The 19,802-nt window shown below is 40.4% G+C and overlaps 1 protein-coding gene, 1 long non-coding RNA gene and 1 pseudogene across 3 annotated transcripts; 1 reads left to right on the top strand and 2 right to left on the bottom strand.

Moving 5' to 3' along the window:
* The first annotated feature begins 1,475 nt into the window (after positions 1 to 1,475).
* Positions 1,476 to 3,482, top strand: LOC147930755 (uncharacterized). The gene is made up of 5 exons (XM_087477014.1): positions 1,476 to 1,701; positions 1,780 to 2,018; positions 2,606 to 2,908; positions 3,043 to 3,159; positions 3,270 to 3,482. The coding sequence occupies exons 1-5, from the start codon at positions 1,476 to 1,478 to the stop codon at positions 3,480 to 3,482; spliced, it is 1,098 nt and encodes a 365-aa protein (XP_087333140.1).
* Positions 3,483 to 14,129: 10,647 nt separating this feature from the next.
* Positions 14,130 to 15,540, bottom strand: LOC147930754 (uncharacterized). The gene is made up of 2 exons (XR_015575548.1): positions 15,324 to 15,540; positions 14,130 to 15,156 (listed from the first exon to the last, which is right to left on the bottom strand). It is a non-coding gene; the product is annotated as an uncharacterized LOC147930754 (long non-coding RNA).
* A 289-nt stretch (positions 15,541 to 15,829) lies between these two features.
* LOC104732177 (DNA-directed RNA polymerase V subunit 7 pseudogene) lies at positions 15,830 to 17,378 on the bottom strand (annotated as a pseudogene). Its single transcript, XR_015573875.1, has 2 exons — positions 17,218 to 17,378; positions 15,830 to 16,556 (listed from the first exon to the last, which is right to left on the bottom strand). The product of XR_015573875.1 is annotated as a DNA-directed RNA polymerase V subunit 7 pseudogene (transcript).
* Positions 17,379 to 19,802: the final 2,424 nt, after the last annotated feature.

Raw genomic sequence — 19,802 nt, 5'->3', positions numbered from 1 at the left:
CGATAAAGATGAGCTATGTGCTTAAGGTCAACAAGGTCTGGAAGGTGATTGAAGCTGAGTCATCCAATGGTGATAAGAACAATCTGGCCATAGCTTTGATCCTGCAATCTATACCAGAGGCACTGATTCTGCAGGTTGGAGGTTTGAATATAGCAAAGAAGGTCTGGGATACAATTCAAACTCGACATGTAGGAACTGAGAGGGTCAAAGAGGCTCGGCTACAAATCTTGATGGCCGAATTTGACAGGCTCAAGATGAAGGAAACTGAGAAGATTGATGACTTTGCTGAGAAGATTTCTCAGATTTCTTTGAAAACTGCCTCTCTCGGATAAACCATAGAAGAATCAAAACTTGTTAAAAAGTTTTTGAAGAGTCTCCCAAGGAAGAAGTTTATACATATGGTTGCTTCACTTGAACAAGTATTAGACCTTAATACTGTAAGTTTCGAGGACATTGTTGGTAGGCTAAAGGCTTACGAGGAACACATCTCTGAGGAAGAAGATGCCGAAGAAGACCAAAGCAAGCTGATGTATAATAACTTTGAACCACAAAGTCGTGATTACAGCGAAGACTATAGAGGAAGAGGACGTGGTGGAAGAAATTTTAGAGGACGCGGACGTGGCCGTAATAGTTGGAGAGATCCGTCGTAGGTCACCTGCTTCCGATGTGACAAAGTAGGTCACTTCGCTTCACAATGCCTAGATAGGTTGCTTAAACTTGGTATAGCAGAACATAAGGAGATTGAACATAAGGACACAGAAGAAGCAGATCACCTTATGATGCATGAGGTTGTTTATTTAAACGAAGAACGCTGCATGCCGAGTAAGTTTGAAGCAAATATAGTTGGGAGTAATGTGTGGTTTCTTGACAATGGTGCAAGTAATCATATGATCGGATATCAGAGATACTTTGATACGCTTGATCATTCAGTTACAGGAAAGAGAAAAGATGACAGGAGACCGAAGTATGGATACTAAGGACAAGCAACTTGCGGTCACAGGAGATAAACCAAAAGAAGGAGGAGCCTCTTCCTCAATCTCATGTCCTATGCTCAGCTCAACTAACTACAGGTTTGGGCGATAAAGATGAGCTATGTGCTTAAGGTCAACAAGGTCTGGAAGGTGATTGAAGCTGAGTCATCCAATGGTGATAAGAACAATCTGGCCATAGCTTTGATCCTGCAATCTATACCAGAGGCACTGATTCTGCAGGTTGGAGGTTTGAATATAGCAAAGAAGGTCTGGGATACAATTCAAACTCGACATGTAGGAGCTGAGAGGGTCAAAAAGGCTCGGCTACAAATCTTGATGGCCGAATTTGACAGGCTCAAGATGAAGGAAACTGAGAAGATTGATGACTTTGCTGAGAAGGTTTCTCAGATTTCTTTGAAAACTGCCTCTCTCGGATAAACCATAGAAGAATCAAAACTTGTTAAAAAGTTTTTGAAGAGTCTCCCAAGGAAGAAGTTTATACATATGGTTGCTTCACTTGAACAAGTATTAGACCTTAATACTGTAAGTTTCGAGGACATTGTTGGTAGGCTAAAGGCTTACGAGGAACACATCTCTGAGGAAGAAGATGCCGAAGAAGACCAAAGCAAGCTGATGTATACTAACTTTGAACCACAAAGTCGTGATTACAGCGAAGACTATAGAGGAAGAGGACGTGGTGGAAGAAATTTCAGAGGACGCGGACGTGGCCGTAATAGTTGGAGAGATCCGTCGTAGGTCACCTGCTTCCGATTTGACAAAGTAAGTCACTTTGCTTCACAATGCCCAGATAGGTTGCTTAAACTTGGTATAGCAGAACATAAGAAGATTGAACATAAGGACACAGAAGAAGCAGATCAGCTCATGATGCATGAGGTTGTTTATTTAAACGAAGAACGCTGCATGCTGAGTAAGTTTGAAGCAAATACAGTTGGAAGTAATGTGTGGTTTCTTGACAATGGTACAAGTAATCATATGATCGGATATCAGAGATACTTTGATACGCTTGATCATTCAGTTACAGGAAAGGTAAGATTCTGAGAGGACTCGAAGATTGATATCAAAGGAAAAGGGACAATTGCATTCATTGATTCATATGGGAAGCTAAGAGTAATGTCAGAAGTGTACTTTATCCCCAATCTAAGAACCAATATCATAAGCCTAGGACATGCTACAAAGGCTGGTTGTGAAGTACGATTGAAAGGAGAACATCTTACAATGTGCGACCAAGAAGGAAACTTGCTAGTAAAAAACAGAGAGAACCAAGAATCGGTTGTATAAGGTGAACATGGGAGTAACGAACAATGCTTGTTTGAATCTCACGGCTGCAAGTGAATCAAGTAAGTGGCATGCTAGAATGGGACACATTAACTATGCTACCTTGTCGAGTATGTTCACTAGTGAACAGGTGATTGGTGGTCCGAAGAAATCTCTTGCAAAAGAGATTTGTGGTTCATGTTGCTTGGAAAACAACCTACGCGGGTGTTTCCTAGTGCGACTGCTTTTCGAGCAACAAAGAAGCTGGAACTAATACACAGAGATCTTTGTGGTCTCATAACACCATCTACAAGTGCTGGAAATAGATATATCTTTGTTCTTATTGATGATTATTCTAGATACATGTGGACTGTTCTACTAAAAGAGAAAGCGAGGCACTACAGAAGTTTAAGAGGTTCAAAGCTATGGTTGAAAAGGAAACAGAAGAAAGGATACAAACATTTATAACTGATAGAGGAGGAGAGTTTGTATCTCTTGAGTTTAATGCCTTTTGTGAAGACTCTGGAATCACTCGACATTTGACAGCTCCTTATACTCCGCAGCAGAATGAAGTGGTGGAACGACGCAACAGGACACTCATGGAAATGACGAGAAGCATTATAAAGCACATGAAGATGCCAAACTACTTGTGGGGAGAAGCTGTAAGACACTCCACTTACTGCTAAACAGAGTCGTGACAAGATCACTTAAGGATCAAACTCCATATGAATGCTACCGAGGAAGAAAACCATCAGTTGGACATGTAAGAGTATTCGGATGTATTGCGTATGCCAAGACAGAGAGAGCACATTTGAAGAAATTAGATGATAGATCTCGAGTTCTTGTCCATCTAGGAACTGAACCGGGTTCCAAGGCTTATCGGTTGCTTGATGCAGAAACAAGGAAGATTATTGTTAGTCGTGATGTTGTTTTTGACGAAAACAAAGGCTGGAATTGGAGTAGGAACAACCCTAGTGATGGAGAAGATAAGAACTTTGAGTTCACAATTGATGGCATAAGCAGTCTCATCAAGGAAAGAGTACAAACGGCGAGTCACCTAAGCAATCTACTGTTAAAATTAACTCTGATAGTGAGGAAACCAGAGAGGATGAGCAAACTGGTGAAACTTCTTTTTGGTATCTCAAGTTCTTTTTGAGGGCTCTTTCTTCATGGTATCCCATCAAGGAAGTGTCTACTGTTCTTCTTGGGGAAGCCTTGACTAAAGTGTTGGTTTGAAGTCTATCTCCTGATTCTTTATTCCATTCACAAGAAAAGGAATCCCAGGTGATCTGGCCACCACAGAGTCTTACAAACTATTCTGTGAAAGTGGCAGAGAGTTGGCCGCTGTTGAATTGCGCTAAAAAAAACAAATTACAGAACCTTAATAGTTCCAAAAGAAGACAGTACTACGACTTGAATTCTACGGTATATTACCAATTTTTTTAGCCCAGTTCGGGACAACTAGCCTCGGTAGATCCCTATAAGTGAGCTTGTTTACGGGAAAGATGAAAAAAGATTTGCGGCACTTCTCATTTTGTTTTTCTGGTAAGTCGTCGAAGACCTTAAAATAATTCAGCAGGCTGAAGTAAAACATTTTTTTCGTCCGAATCGATTTGACCGTATACATACGAAGGTGGTTGGGCAACATTAGGAGATACATGTGTTCTTCCGAGGAGGTCGTGGATAAATCCAAAAATAACCAAGAAAAAGAATTCCAGGCGAAAAGGCCCCCACAAAGTCTTACAACATATTCTTTGAAAGTGCCGCTGTCGAATTGCGCTAAAAAACAAATTATAAAACCTTAACAGTTCCAAAAGAAGACAGTACTACGACTTGAATTCTACGGTATATTACCAATTTTTGAGGCCCAGTTCGGGACAAATTGCCCCGGTAGATCCCTATAAGTGAGCTCGTTAAAGGGAAAAATGAAAAAAGATTTGAGCCACTTCTCGTTTTTTTTTTCTAGTAAGTCGTAGAAGACCTTAAAATCACGCAGCAGGCAGAAGTAAAATGTCTCTTTCGTCCATATTGATTTGACCGTATAGATATGAAGGTGGTTGGGCAACTTTAGGAGATACCAGTGTTCTTCAGCTAGGGTTCGGATGCAGATAACAGCTTGAACAAAAGGGAACATATGTGTTATTGCGAACCCTAGTTCTTGCATCAACTTCACTAGGAGCTCCGGGAGAGAGAAGTACATGTCACACCTCAAGGAAAACGATCTCGAAGGTGCAGCAATGTCCCAAGGAGGATTCTCCGGTGACTGATTAGCTTCTTGGAAGCGGATGGTCACGCCAGGAGGAAGGCCACAGGAGGCCCAAATCGTATTGGTATCCATCTCAGAAATAATGGACGGCGGAAGCAGACTAAATACCCTGAGAATTGTTGAAGCAGAAGATTTCAAGGTTTGTTTCGGTGCCGACATCGAGGGCAAGAGAGCCGATGAGTATGAGGGTGAATGACGGAAGTTTTGAAAGTGCATCAGAGCTCTGAAAGTTACAGGAGCTTGCGGAGTGTCTCAGAGCGCTGATATGCTGACGTGGTAGTTGAGCTGACGTGGAAGAAGATTATGGGAGTCGTGATAAGGAGCGTGAGAAGAAAAGAAGAGGAAGATCAAGATATACACGAGAAGATTGAGAGTATATTTGATCGAGAGGATTAGGGAGGATATTTCTTAGGATAAGGAATATTTCCTTTTAGTTAGGGATTCACAAAGATCTAGGTTAGAGATCATTTGTGAAGGGTTTAAAAGGACGAGGGCTGGCCGCAAAAAGAGTTAGCACTCGTGGGATAAGTTTGAGAGATTTGTAAACCTTCGAGCAAACAAAAAGAGCTTTGAAGGTGAGTGTGTTTTACTCTTTTAGATCTACACAGGGTGTTGTGTTAGATAGACAAGAGAGTAGGCTTAGATTCATAACTTGTAAAAAGGGAGTTTTATAAGTTTGAATAAAAGCGTTTGCTTGGCGCGTTTCCAAGCGATTTAAGTGATTGTCATTCTCTATACCTTTACAATTGGTATCAGAGCAAGCACCTGATAAAAAGTTCTGATATCCTTTTTCAACAGGTGAGATCTTGCGGCAAGGGTATGGAGAAATCACTGGATTTTGTTGCGGTTCAATCACCATTGAAACTCGATCCTGAGTGCTTTGTTTTTTGGAAAGTGTCGATCAAGCAGGCCATCTCAAGCATTGACATGGAAGCTTGGTTTGCGGTGGAAGATGGTTGGTCTCATCCGACGGAGAAAAATGAGAAGGGAGACTTGGTGCTTAAGCACAGGAAGAAATGGACGGCCGAAGAAAAAGCGGAGTCCAAACATAACTCACAGGCTCTATCAGTTATCTTCAAGTCTTTGCCTAGGGACATTTTCAATCAAGTTCAAGGATGTGACGCGGCCAAGGAAGCATGGGACATTCTGGTAGTCACGTTTGAAGGCACAAGTAGGGTCAAACGTACAAGGTTGGACAATCTTGCTTCGGATTTTGAAAACTTGCACATGACAGAGACTGAGTCAGTTGCTGAGTATAGCAGTCGTCTGAGTGGTATTGCACAAGAAGCTGTAGTTCTGGGTAAACGCTACAAGGACAAGAAGCTGGTGAAGAAATTTCTCAGAAGTTTGCCAGACAAGTTTCAACCACACAGGTCTGCTATTGATGTTTCACTGAATTCTGATGAGCTCAAGTACAATCAAGTAGTTGGGATGATGCAGGCATTTGAGATACAGCTGAAGAAGAAGGAAAAGATAAATGAGAAATCATTTGCTCTCAAAGCCATTGAGGAACAGAAGATTGCAGAGTCTCAGGAAGTTGCAGATGAAGAAAAAGTCGGCTTGCTGGTTAAGAAATACTTCCGCAAGATGGAAAGAGGTCAGCGGAAGGGAACATCACCGGTCTTGAAATCCGATACTGATAAGGAAATCAGAAAGGGTGACAAGCAAGAACGACAGTGTGCTGAATGCGAGGGTTTTGGACATTACAAGTCTGAATGCCCAAACAACAAACGGAAGAATTCCTTGCAATGCTATGGATGTAAGGGCTACGGTCACACCAAGTTTGATTGTCCTTCACGAGAAAACAAGCAGAAGTCTTACATCACTTGGAGTGAAAGCGACTCAGATGAAGAGGTCGGCAAAGGAGAGGTTCTTAACAGCTTCCTTGCACTGCTGGGTGTTATTGAGGAAGATGAAGAAGATGATGTGGTGCTGGAAATCAAAGACGTGGATGAGAAGGTGAATTCTGATTCAGAAGGGGAAGAGGCAGATTTGTCAGTAGAAGATCAGATAGAGCTTCTCATCAAGACGGTGGTTCAGAAGACACAGGACAACACACAGTTAACCTCTGAGAGAGATACCTTACAGCTTCATGTTGCCATGATCTCTAAAGAATTAAGTGAAGAGAAGGCTAAGACTCTACGACTTGAGAAGCAGTTAGACGAACAGCTGAAGAATATCAGGATGCTGAATAAAGGAACCAAAGATCTCGATACACTGCTGAGCACTGGAAGATCCAGCAATCTGAAGTGGGGTCTGGGTTACCAAGGAACAAACACCAACCCAACCACTAAATTTGTCAAAGGAGTGGAATCTGCACCAGAACAGAAGGAGAGGAATTTCTCTCAAACGACTAGGAGGTGTGATCAGGCTCCTGTGAATCCGAATTCAAGAAATCCAAGGATGGTTGCGTTTCCTAAGGTAAATACTAGGCCGCCATATGTCTCTAGTGGGTTTCTGCAGACATCTCGAAGACCTGTTCAGCGTAGTAGACGGAGAGGATGTTGGTATTGTGGGCATCTAACTCACTATAAAGCCCAATGCTATCAGTTTCAGAATCGTGTTATGCAACGCTGTGCGTTTTATCCAGCTGTCAGGAGAAACACACAGGAGTATGTCAGGAAAGATGATCTCTACTGTCATGTGGCTTTCACAGCAGAAAAGACAGAGGCTGATCAGGCCAAGTGGTATTTTGACAGTGGTTGCTCCAGGCATATGACAGGTGCCCGTGATAATCTATCACATCTAGAAGGTGTTGCTGGAGGAAGAGTTACTTTCGGTGATGGAGGGAAGGGTACGATCCGAGGAAAAGGAACAACTGGTGGTGAGTCTCAACCACATCTTAAAGATGTCTTCCTGGTTGAAGGGTTGAAGGCCAATCTGATAAGTATCAGTCAGTTGTGTGATGAAGGTCTGGATGTCACTTTCACCAAGAAGGGGTGCAAGGCTGTGGATCAACAAGGGTCAATACAACTTAGAGGCAGGAGGTCTGGTAACAACTGTTACATGTGGAAATCATCAATACAGTGTTTTAACACAACTGCTGAGTTGGATACAGAACTGTGGCATCAGAAGCTTGGTCATCTCAACATTCGCACAATGATGAAACTGGCTAATCAAGAGGTTGTGCGTGGAATTCCTAAGCTGAAAAGTGATCCACATTTCATATGTGGTCCGTGCAACAAAGGCAAGCAAATCAAGACGTCTCATGGGCCTGTGACTGATATTCGCACAAGTCATGCACTTCAGTTGGTACATATGGATCTGATGGGTCCTATTCAAGTTCAGAGTATTTCTGGGCGACGGTTCATCTTTGTCATGGTGGACGATTTCACTCGCTACACCTGGGTGCGATTTCTTCGTGAAAAAGCTGATGCTCTTGAATGTTTTCGCATTCTTGCCCTGCAGATTAAAAGTGAAAAATATTCAATCCAGGCTATCAGGAGTGATCATGGAGGAGAATTTCAGAATGACAAGTTTGATCAATTCTACGGAAATCAGGGCATTGTTCATCAGTACTCTGCTCCGAGAACCCCAGAGCAGAATGGTGTAGTTGAACGAAAGAACAGAACACTCCAAGAAATGGCTAGAGCTATGCTGCATGGGAATCAAGTGCCACATCGGTTTTGGGATGAAGCTGTCAACACTGCTTGCTACATTATCAATCGTGTGTATGTTCGACCAGGGACCAGCAAGACTCCTTATGAGTTATGGAAAGGAAAGCCTCCAACTGTAAGCTACTTTCATGTGTTTGGTTGTCTATGCTACATTCTGAATGACAAGGATCAGTTGGGTAAATTTGACTCGAAGAGTGATGAAGGGATCTTTCTTGGTTACTCCGGACACAGCACTGCTTTTCGTGTCTACAACAAACGCACAAGATCAGTTCAAGAAACAGTAAATGTTGTCTTTGATGATACTTCGTTTCAACGAATTGATATGGTGCCTGTTCTCTCTGACAAGGATCTGGTAACTGATGATGAGAAGTCTGAGCAAGCCTCTGAGAGTTTTAGTGATCATACTGGTACCAGTCCCGGACTGTCACCAGACGAGCTTCCTCCATCTTCTCAGGTTCATCGGAATCACTCCTCAGGTGATGTTATCGGTGCGATTCAGGGGGGTAGAGTTACCAGGGGCAAACAAATTGACTTTGCTCAACTGGCCGGAAGGAAACAGAAGACTGCAGTTCCGGACACTGTCACTCAGGACTCTGAAATTGTTCAATTCGCCTGTTTTGTTTCCACTATGGAACCAAAGAATCACAAAGAGGCTCTTCGAGATGAGTTCTGGGTTGCTGCAATGCAAGATGAGCTGGAACAATTTGAGCGCAGCGATGTGTGGGAACTCACTAAACGGCCAGCTAATGTCAATATAGTGGGAACGAAGTGGATCTTCAAGAATAAGAGTGATGCCAGTGGATGCATTGTGAGAAATAAAGCAAGACTTGTGGCCCAAGGTTACTCTCAAGTCGAAGGAGTTGACTTTGATGAAACCTTTGCTCCGGTAGCGAGGCTAGAATCCATCAGGTTCATGTTTGGAATGGCATGTGCTCTTAAGTTTACTTTACATCAGATGGATGTGAAAAGTGCATTTCTGAATGGGATTCTACAAGAAGAAGTGTTTGTAGAACAACCAAAAGGCTTTGAGAACCCACAACATCCTGAGCATGTGTATCGTCTGAAGAAAGCGCTATATGGTCTCAAGCAGGCTCCAAGAGCATGGTATGAGAGGTTAACAACATTTCTTCTGGATCAAGGATATGTTCGTGGAAGTGTAGACAAGACACTGTTTGTTCTCAACAACAACAAGGCCTTGATGTTTGTTCAGATCTATGTGGACGACATTATTTTTGGTTCTACCTGTCAATCTCTGGTGCAAAGGTTCGTGAAGAACATGTCACAGGAGTTTGAGATGAGTATGGTGGGAGAGCTGAAATACTTCTTGGGTCTGCAAGTAGAACAATCAGCTGATGGGATCTTTGTGTCTCAAAGCACCTATGCTAAAGAATTGGTTCAGCGATTTGGTTTAGGGAAGAGTAAAGAATCCAAGGTACCTATGGGGGTCAATGACAAGCTTTCAAAAGATGAGGAAGGAGAGGATGTGGATGAAAGACTATACAGAGGTATGATTGGGAGCTTGCTTTACCTGACAGTAAGTAGGCCTGACATTTGTCTGTCAGTAGGGATTTGTGCACGGTACCAGGCCAAGCCCAAGCTGTCACACCTGCTAGCAGTCAAGAAGATCACTAAGGATACCAACACCAGTCTGAGCGGGTATTGCGATGCTGATTGGGCAGGTTCTGTGGATGATCGCCGAAGTACTAGTGGAGGATGCTTCTTTATGGGCAACAATCTAATTTCATGGCACAGCAAGAAGCAGAACAGTGTCTCACTGTCAACCGCTGAGGCAGAATACATTGCCTTGGGCAGTTGTTGTACACAGCTCCTGTGGATGCGTCAAATGTCCTCTGACTATGGTATGGATTCTGACACTTTGTTAATTCATTGTGATAATTTGAGTGCTATAAACATCTCTAAGAATCCTGTCCAGCATTCTAGAACAAAACACATAGATATTAGACACCACTTTGTTCGTGAACTTGTTGAGGCGAAACTGATTGAGATAGACCATGTGAGCACTGATTTTCAATTGGCTGATTTGTTTACTAAGCCTCTGGATTTCAACAGATTCATAAATCTGAGGAAGTCTATTGGTGTCTGTGAACTCTAACTATTTTTCTGAGTTGTGTTGGTCTAAGACAGGAACTGGAACTAGAACAGATCATAGAAATCCTGGAATATATAGAAGATCAACATCTGAAGAAGTGTGGGAAATAGCTGCCTGTCATGCCGGTCTATCCATCCTGTTAAACGTTGTCATGATTAAGGAGGTCAAAGAGCTGTGAAGAGACATGCACAATCATTCGAAGGTTTCACAACCTAAGAAATGATGAGTTCCAAATCAGTGGCTGACGCAATCTAATGATGTCACTGAAGCTCAAGATGCTGAAACAGTCATCATAAGGCTGTTTGATATAAAAAAAAAAAAATAAAAAAAAAAATAAAAAAAAAAAGGTGCTCTTCAAAGAGATGAACTCCAGCTGCCTTAATATGTTGGGATGGATTGTAGACTAAAGGCATGCCAGTGTGAAAGACTACCCACATGCAACAGTCCTCTGATCTTCGAAAATTCAAGAGGTTGTGATAGTTTCTGGTGAAGGTTCTGAACAAGTGGCTGATACGACAAAGGTCTGGTTAGTGTTCTGCACTGTTTAATGTTGAGTAATAAAAAAAAAAAAAAAAAAAAAAACAAAATATTTAATGCTCATGTGTGTTTAATTCTCGTTCAGGGTCCCTCATGAATCTATCATTAGTGGCTGTGTGTATCTGTGTGTTTGGTTCATGAATCTGTTAATTAGGACTGAAAAAGGAAGAAGAGTGAGATTTATTGCATGAATATTAACTGTGATTGATTGAATTAACGATTAAATGCAGTCAAATGAGGAAATAGATGCAGTGTACACTAATGTTTAATTAAGTGGTTTTAGGAAATCCTTAATGTTTTGGGCCGAGTTTGGGCAGCCCACTGAAACACACGGAGGTGTATAAAAAGGAGCAGCTAGGGTTTTGGCGTTTTCCTCATCACCCTTGAGATTTCAATCCTGTGTCGATTAATCTTCTGCTCAAATCTCTTCTTCTCTGTTCGATCAACGCTCTATCAACGATGAAGTCCATCTTTAGTGGTTTCCACTATGACTCTAGCTCAGATGAGGAGCTTCACACCCCACCGTCCTCGTTGCCTCCGCCCACTCCACTGGCTCCGATCGATCCCGCGACTGCCATGGTGGTTTACCAGCCTGAGGAGGAGTCCGTAGCTGCATCTTCGCCTCGGGTGAATCAAGTTCCCTCGCCCTCTCACGGGAACCAAGAAACTTGCGACTCTTCGTCTTCTCCGCCGAAAGAGGTGACGTCTCAATTTCCGGTCGTCGATCTCACTGGTGATGTCCCCATTCCCAAGGTGTCGAACCAGGGAATCTCGTCTCGTCTGCGTAAGAGACAATCAGCTGCGGATACAGATGGTCATGAATCCAAGCGTCCGTCTCTTCGTAAGGACAAGGGTGTGTCCTCCTCACGCGGTGCATCGTCTAAGGACTTTGACACAAAACGGTTCATATCTGCTGAGGCTGCTCGACGGTATGGTTTCTTCACCTCTCGAACCATTGCTGCTGAGGTTAGCTATACTCAGGGAGTAGGTGTTTCTACTAGGGAGTTGCTTGAGCAAGTTGGTCTGTCAAAAACGGTCACCCAAATTGTTCCCTATGATTCTGAGATTGTTTATGAGTTCTGGGCGAATCTTCCTACAGTCAAGGTTGAAGGAAACTCAGTTGATGTGCTTGTCGGAGATTGGATGTACGAGTTTTCTCCCAGCCGCATCAATGCTCTGTTTGGTCTTCAATCAGTTGATATTCGTGAGCAAAAACTACAGACGGCTGCAATCCTGGAGGAGGATCTCGCACTCTTTTTGTCTGGTGGTCAAGTGAAGACTTGCAAGCAGCTTGTATCAACGGCGATTAAGGACCCAGTGATCAAGGATCTGAATAAGATTTGCTGCAGCAACTGGTCTCCCACGGTGAATACAGGGTACATATCCGCGAACAGAGCCATGGTGATCTACATGATCATGCATCGTATTCTCTTTGATTTTGGGAGAATGATCTACGAACAGATCATACAGTTGGGTCTGCAAGCTCAGTCAGGATTTCGTCTACCTTTTCCAAGCCTTATCCATCAGCTCCTTGCAGCACAACGCCCTGTCCCGAGTCTTCAGCAACAAGACGTGAAAAAGACAAAGGGGAAGCAGACTGTGTCGCGTTCCACTGAAAAGACTGTTCGTAGGGGTTCATCTGCAGAGCGCAAAGCCATCCGGTTGGCGATCAAGATTCTGCAAGATGCCTTGGACGCTGGTAAGTTGTTTCTCACTTTGATATTTGCTCCAGTTTCTAGTTTAGTTTCTTGGTATTTTTGGCTAAACTGTGCCAAACAAGCAGGGGGAGATGAGTCTGATTCAGAGGTCTGAGGGGGAGGTTCTCCCCTGTTTAAAACTTAGACTTGTTGTTATTTTGTTTCTGTTTTGGTTTTGAACAATTTATTTTAACAAGTCTTTGTCGGTTAACCGTCGTGTGTTGATTGCTGGAATATTTTGCTAGTATGGTTGTGTTCTTGTCTTGGCTGTGTTTGTCTGTGCATTTTCAGGTTTGATGCTGCGGTTGCTTGTGTGGCAAGATTCAGTCAAAAAGGGGGAGATTGAAAGTGCATCAGAGCTCTGAAAGTGACAGGAGCTTGCGGAGTGTCTCAGAGCGCTGATATGCTGACGTGGTAGTTGAGCTGACGTGGAAGAAGATTATGGGAGTCGTGATAAGGAGCGTGAGAAGAAAGGAAGAGGAAGATCAAGATATACACGAGAAGATTGAGAGTATATTTGATCGAGAGGATTAGGGAGGATATTTCTTAGGATAAGGAATATTTTCTTTTAGTTAGGGATTCACAAAGATCTAGGTTAGAGATCATTTGTGAAGGGTTTAAAAGGACGAGGGCTGGCCGCAAAAAGAGTTAGCACTCGTGGGATAAGTTTGAGAGATTTGTAAACCTTCGAGCAAACAAAAAGAGCTTTGAAGGTGAGTGTGTTTTACTCTTTTAGATCTACACAGGGTGTTGTGTTAGATAGACAAGAGAGTAGGCTTAGATTCATAACTTGTAAAAAGGAAGTTTTATAAGTTTGAATAAAAGCGTTTGCTTGGCGCGTTTCCAAGCGATTTAAGTGATTGTCATTCTCTATACCTTTACAAGTTTGCCTTTATCGTCGAAGCCAAAAAAAACAAAAACAAAAACAAGAGAATGAACAAAGAAACATTTTTAAACAAGAGGTGTAGAAGAGGGAGGAGAGTTTACCTTTTGAAAAGCGAAGATGTAGTGGGCAATGACGTCGTTGGGAACCTAAAAGGTCAAAGACTTCCCCCTCTCTTATAATTACGAGCATTAGGTCAGTCTAAGCGGGCTAGTCTATTTGAAAAGATAAATCTCATCATTAATTTAATCAAATCAAGATATTCGAGGATATTTTGTTTCTCGAGATACGCTAAAGAGAATATCAAAAGTCTCTCGAACTAGTCACTTCGCGAGACTGGGAGGTAAATTGTTGGTACTCAAATCGGTATACTAATTTGGATTGGAACAAGGCTTCATGGCCCATTACGGCCCAGGACCCGTTTGGGAAGGCGGCTCAGAAGAGAGAGGTGAACTCAAGCTCACGAGGTAAAATGAGTGCGGAGTTTGCCAACGGAGTCAAACCGGGAAGGGCGTAACGCATGAGATCAAGATTAATGCAGAGTTAATGAGGATCGCGAAGATTGAGGAGCGATCATCGTGCAACATTTCGGGTAAATATGTGTAATGTATAAACAACGCATATATAGAGATTGTTCAATTAGATACCCAGCGTCGCTCCACTTGGAAGATACAAGATACCAAGACCAATCAACTTGTTATATATTTGACTAATATTCTTAATTATATATATATATATATGTAATGTCTAAACCACGAATATATAGAGATTGGTTTCGTTAAAGATATTTCTTGTTGATGAAATCTAGTTATATATTATATACATATTGTATTTGAAGTTTTATGTCCTTTTCTAGAAAAAGTAATCATAGAAATCATTTGAGTATTACAAACACAAGCATATGACGATATGACCAAAAAAACAATATGTTGCGATCCAGGAAAAGAATGTATATTAACAATACCTTGCGATCCACGAAACCAAACTTTGAATCTTTGTCTTTATTAATAGGGATTCTAGACCTGCCAAGCAAGCGCACCTGTCATGGCAAAGGTCGTATGCATCCCCTTCTTTTTCAGTTTGGAAGCCCAGACAAGAAAGTAAATCTATGGAGATAGATTCAAGTTCCTTCGTTTTAAAAACTCAACGAGGGACGTTGATTAGAATCAACAGAGGTGATGGTTAGAGGGTCAACGAGAGTTGATGGTGAGAGGGTCAACGAGAGTACTTGAACAGATACACCACTTATACCTGTAGGCTCACATATTATTTAGGGTCTTAGACTTGCCAAGCAAGCGCAACTGTCATGGCAAAAGTCAAATAAAACCCCACCCAATGCATGAACCTTGCTTCTTTTATCAACGAGGATTGATTAGAATCAACGAGAGTTGATGATGAGATCAACGAGTGTTGATCTTTAAAGCATCAACGATAGTTGATTAGGATCAACGAGTGTTGATGATGAGATCAACGAGAGTTGATCGATAACGCATCAACGAGAGTTGATAGGTAAAGCATCAACGAGTGTTGATATTAGAGCATCAACGAGAGTTGTTGATGATGAGATCAACGAGATTTGATCGTTACAGCATCAACGATAGTTGATATTAGAGCATCAACGAGAGTCGTTGATGATGAGATCAACGAGATTTGATCGTTACAGCATCAACGATAGTTGATATTAGAGCATCAACGAGAGTCGTTGATGATGAGATCAACAGTTGATCTCGTTAATGCATCAACGAGAGTCGTTGATAACATATGTTGTGTTTGTCCCAGCACGGTCATATATATTGATCCCTACAAGAATACGAATCAGATTGAGTCAATTTTACAAGATATATATGTATATGCACAAGACCCGAGATATTTAGAAACAGAGTAACAACGAAACAGAGAAACCCTAGTCTACGCATGTAAGGAAAAATATAATAAAAACTCCTAGACATAGAAGATAACGTATATACCTTGATGACAAGCCGAACCCTAACAAGAAGAACATCGACTTCTGGTTGTTAATCAACGAGGGTTGACAACGAAGATCAACAACGAGAGTTGATTAGATATAGATCAACAAGGTTTGATAATGGAGATCAACGAGGGTTGACAACCAAGATCAACAACGAGAGTTGATTAGATATATAGATCAACGAGGGTTGACAATGAGGATCAACGAGGGTTGATGAATTAGACGATGTTATTCGTCACAATATATATAGAGAGAGCAAACCCCATAATCCTAGTTGATTCAGGAAAGATCCTATGGTTGTTATTTATTCTCATGTTAAGTAATCCACGGTACAGATGAAACTCAATGACGAAAAGTCGGTAAAAACTAAAAAAGACATAACAAAAGTCGGTTAATATAATACAACTTAATCTACATTGGTTCGGTTATCTTTGGTTAGATAGTATATTTCTTATCAATCCGGTTTGACCTCGATCACAAAACAGGAAAGCAAAAATCACTATCTATATCAAACACTAGCGATATTTCTCTTGCAGGTGGAGAAGATGATTACATTCACAGATCAATGTTTTCATTTTTTGGTACGACTTGAGAGAGTAACCAACACACATTTCACTAAAAGATTGAGTTATATAGACATGAGAGATTGCCCAAAACCCCCCACCACATGAAGAAATGATAACAGATCACTCTTCAAAGATTGGTCCAAGATAGTCACCTTCCAAGCTAGCCAACGCCTGAAACTCTCTCTCTGCCTCCATCCACTTCGTCCCAAGCACCACGACCCTCACTGTAGCCTCAACCTGGATCCTAGACATCTTATCATTCATGAAGATCGGGTTTTCTCCTGGGATGTACTTGTAATCCGGCATCTTCCTGTATGAGAGGTAAACATTCTCGATAGGACCACACCTCATGAACACACCGTGCTTCAACACCTTGTGCACCACACCGTGAATTATCTCTCCTTTAAAGATCTTGAAAGTCATTCCGCTGAACATTACCGGGAACAGAACTTCACCCGTGTGCTCCCTGATTTTGCCTTCTCCAATCTTGTCCAGTGCTGTGACTGCCACGTAGTAGCCAAGCTCCTTGGTTGCTTTCTTGGAAGCAAATGCGTCTAGTAACTGGACTAGTATAGCCCTCTTTAGAATCAGCCCTTTTGCGTCCATGTTTTCAGCTGGAATCATCATGTTCCACGGTAACTGGACTTTGAGAAACATTGTCCAACCTTCAAAACAAAAACCAAAAAAATGTCAAACAGCTATGTGAAGGAACATCGATATACCTATCATCATTGATCCAGAGACTAGATTTACACTTAAACTATCATCACATAACATTCTTCTTCTCAAATGAAAGAACAGAGAAAGAAAAAGATAGTAGACAGAGACTTCTAGGTTCTTCTCTGAAACGAACATCTATGTTTACGAATCATCATCAGCAACCTATGATCAAATGTTCTGTCTCTATCTAAGAATCTGGATCACAATCTATAAATGCACCAGCAACGTACCAATTCCACCTGTCTACAGTACTCAGAGCATAAAATCAGAAACCGATTTCACATTATACCTATACCAAGACTAACAAAATGATTTTAAAAATGTGAGCTTTTGACTGAAAAAAAAAAACTTCAGTCAGGCATTTAAACAAACAGTGCGCAGGCATGTAAGTAACCAAGGGAGAATCATCAAAAATTCCATCAAAAGCTAACAACTTTACAAGAAATGAAAAGACCCACAACAGCTTTGAGTTTGCATTTTACGATTTAGTGCTCAAACCATTATTTCTTCCACATTTTATCTAGCAACCTACAACGTTTTAGACCCTATAGACTGAAAATGTCTGAGAACTTAGTTGAGAAAATCGGAAGAATAAAGAACGCATACCTTTGATTTAGATTCCGAAGGTCAGAAACGAAAGCGAGAATCGAGCAATAGAGAGAGTGAGACTGATTTTGAAGTATCAAAAGAAAGCGAGGCGACAGAGAGAGAGAGAGACGAGACAAGACGCTCTCAACTCTTAAGAGACTTCAATATTTTGGTTGTTTACAAGTTAATGGGCTATTATTGCCCATTACGTTTTTGACAATTAACTCATATAAAGGCCCATTACTATTGACCCATTAATATGCAATTTTTTCACCTAAACGTAACGTTTAAAATCAAATGAGATATTTTTTTGTTTTTCTCATTGGCAGAGTAAATATTAGGATGATTGACCTTTGATTTCTAGACTGAACTATCTCAATAGGTTAACTAGCGCATGCTTGTATCTTAGGTGATAGATTTGTGCAATTATTATAATCTGGCTTTTTAACAATTGGGTTGCAAATTAATTATATTTTATTTAAACTAGGATGTTGGCCCGTGCGTTACCGCACGGAAAAGTGAAAACTTGAAATGATTAACATTGTTAATTTCATATTTCGAGTAAAAAATTTTTGGTAATTTTTTTACTGTATAATATAAAACACATAAATAATGACTAAGATGAATTAACTAAATTAGTTAAATAAAATATTTGTTATATATATATATAAAAATGAAAAATCGATTCAGTGACAATAAGAGAATAATGTTAAAGATATATAAATCTAGGTTTACTGAATTATACTCAGATAATCAATTTTGAAAGATATTCACATAGAATAAAAATTAAATCATTATTCTATCGAAATTTATAACAATAATAAAGGTATAAAACAAAAAGGTGCGATTTTTGAAACATAGAGGTGTGAAAAAAATATGAAAGAATTAATAGGTGCGATTTTTGAAAGATGGGGATACAACGAAGAGATGCAAAAATATGAAAATAAAGACATGTGAAACAAAAATGTGTGAAACAAAAAGATATAAAAACTAACAAGTGCAAACATTGAAATCAAGGGGTACAACGAAGAAACATAATTGTTGGATCAAAATACTGAAACTTTATATAAATAAAGAGGTGTAAAACAAAAAGATATGAAAACTAACGGGTGCCTACAAGAAAAGTTGGGGATGCAACGAAGAAACACAATTGTTGGATCGAGTTTTTGAAACTTTTGAGATCATTAACAAAGGGTGAGATCATTAATAATACTTAAATAACAAAAACTCTTTTCAAAATCCATAAAAATCTGTAGATATATAAAAACAAAAAGATGTGAAAACAAAGAGGTGTGAAACAAAAGTGTGAAACAAAAAGGGTTGAAAAATAACAAGTGCAACCATTGAAAGCTAGGGGTACAACAAAGAAACACAATTGCTGGATCAAAACATTGCAACTTTATATAAACAAAGAAGTGTAAATCAAAAAGGTGTGAAAACTAACGGGTGCTAACATAGAAAGCTGAAGGTGCAACGAAGAAACACAATTGTTGGACTGAAACTTTGCAACTTTTGAGATCATTAACAAAGGGTGAGATCATTAATCATACTCAAAGAACAAAAACTATTTTCAAAGTCCACAAAAATATGTATATATATAAAAACAAAGAGTGTGAAAACAGAGATGTGTGAAACAAAAAGGTGCAAAAACTAACAAGTGCAACCATTGAAAGCTAGGGGTAAAACGAAGAAACACAATTTTTGGATCAAAACATTGCAACTTTATATAAACAAAGAGGTGTAAAACAAAAGGGTGTGAAAACTAATGGGTACCAACATGGAAAGCTGGGGGTGCAACGAAGAAACACAATTATTGGACCAAAACTTTGCAACTTTGAGATCATTAACAAAGGGTGAGATCATTAATAATACTCAAAGAACAAAAACTCTTTTCAAAATCCGTAAAAATCTATATATATATATATAAACAAAGAGTGTGAAAACAAAGAGGTGTGAAACAAAAAGGTGTGAAACAAAAAGGTGTGAAAACTAACAAGTGCAACCATTGAAAGCTAGAGGTACGACGAAGAAACACAATTGTTGGATCAAAACATTGCAACTTTATATAAACAAAGAGGTGTAAAACAAAAGGGTGTGAAAACTAACGGGTGCCAACATGGAAAGCTGGGGGTGCAACGATGAAACACAATTGTTGGACCAAAACATTGCAACTTTTGAGATCATTAACAAAGGGTTTAATAGGTGTGATTTTTAAAAGATGGGGGTACGACGAAGAAACATGATTATTGGAAAAAAACTTGCAACTGTTGGGATCATAAATAATTTTAAACCGTTTGATGAGATAATAGAAACAATCTCATCCGTTAGATTAAAGTTGGCCCCCAAAAGTGGGTTTGCTATTATATAGAGAAAACAAAGAGTGTGAAAACAAAAAGGTGTGAAACAAAAAGGTGCGAAAACTAATAAGTACAACCATTGAAAGCTAGGGGTACAACGATGAAATACAATTGTTGGATCAAAACATTGCAACTTTATATAAACAAAGAGGTGTAAAACAAAAGGGTGTGAAAACTAATGGGTGCCAACATGGAAAGTTGGGGGTGCAGCGAAGAAACACAATTTTTGGACCAAAACTTTGCAAC

The sequence above is a fragment of the Camelina sativa genome, chromosome 12, assembly GCF_030686135.1.
Source record: "Camelina sativa cultivar CO46 ecotype springtype chromosome 12, ASM3068613v1".
In the NCBI taxonomy this organism is placed as follows: domain Eukaryota; kingdom Viridiplantae; phylum Streptophyta; class Magnoliopsida; order Brassicales; family Brassicaceae; genus Camelina; species Camelina sativa.
The sequence above is the reverse complement of the archived record's forward strand: the minus strand, read 5'-3'. Positions and strand labels throughout refer to the sequence as shown.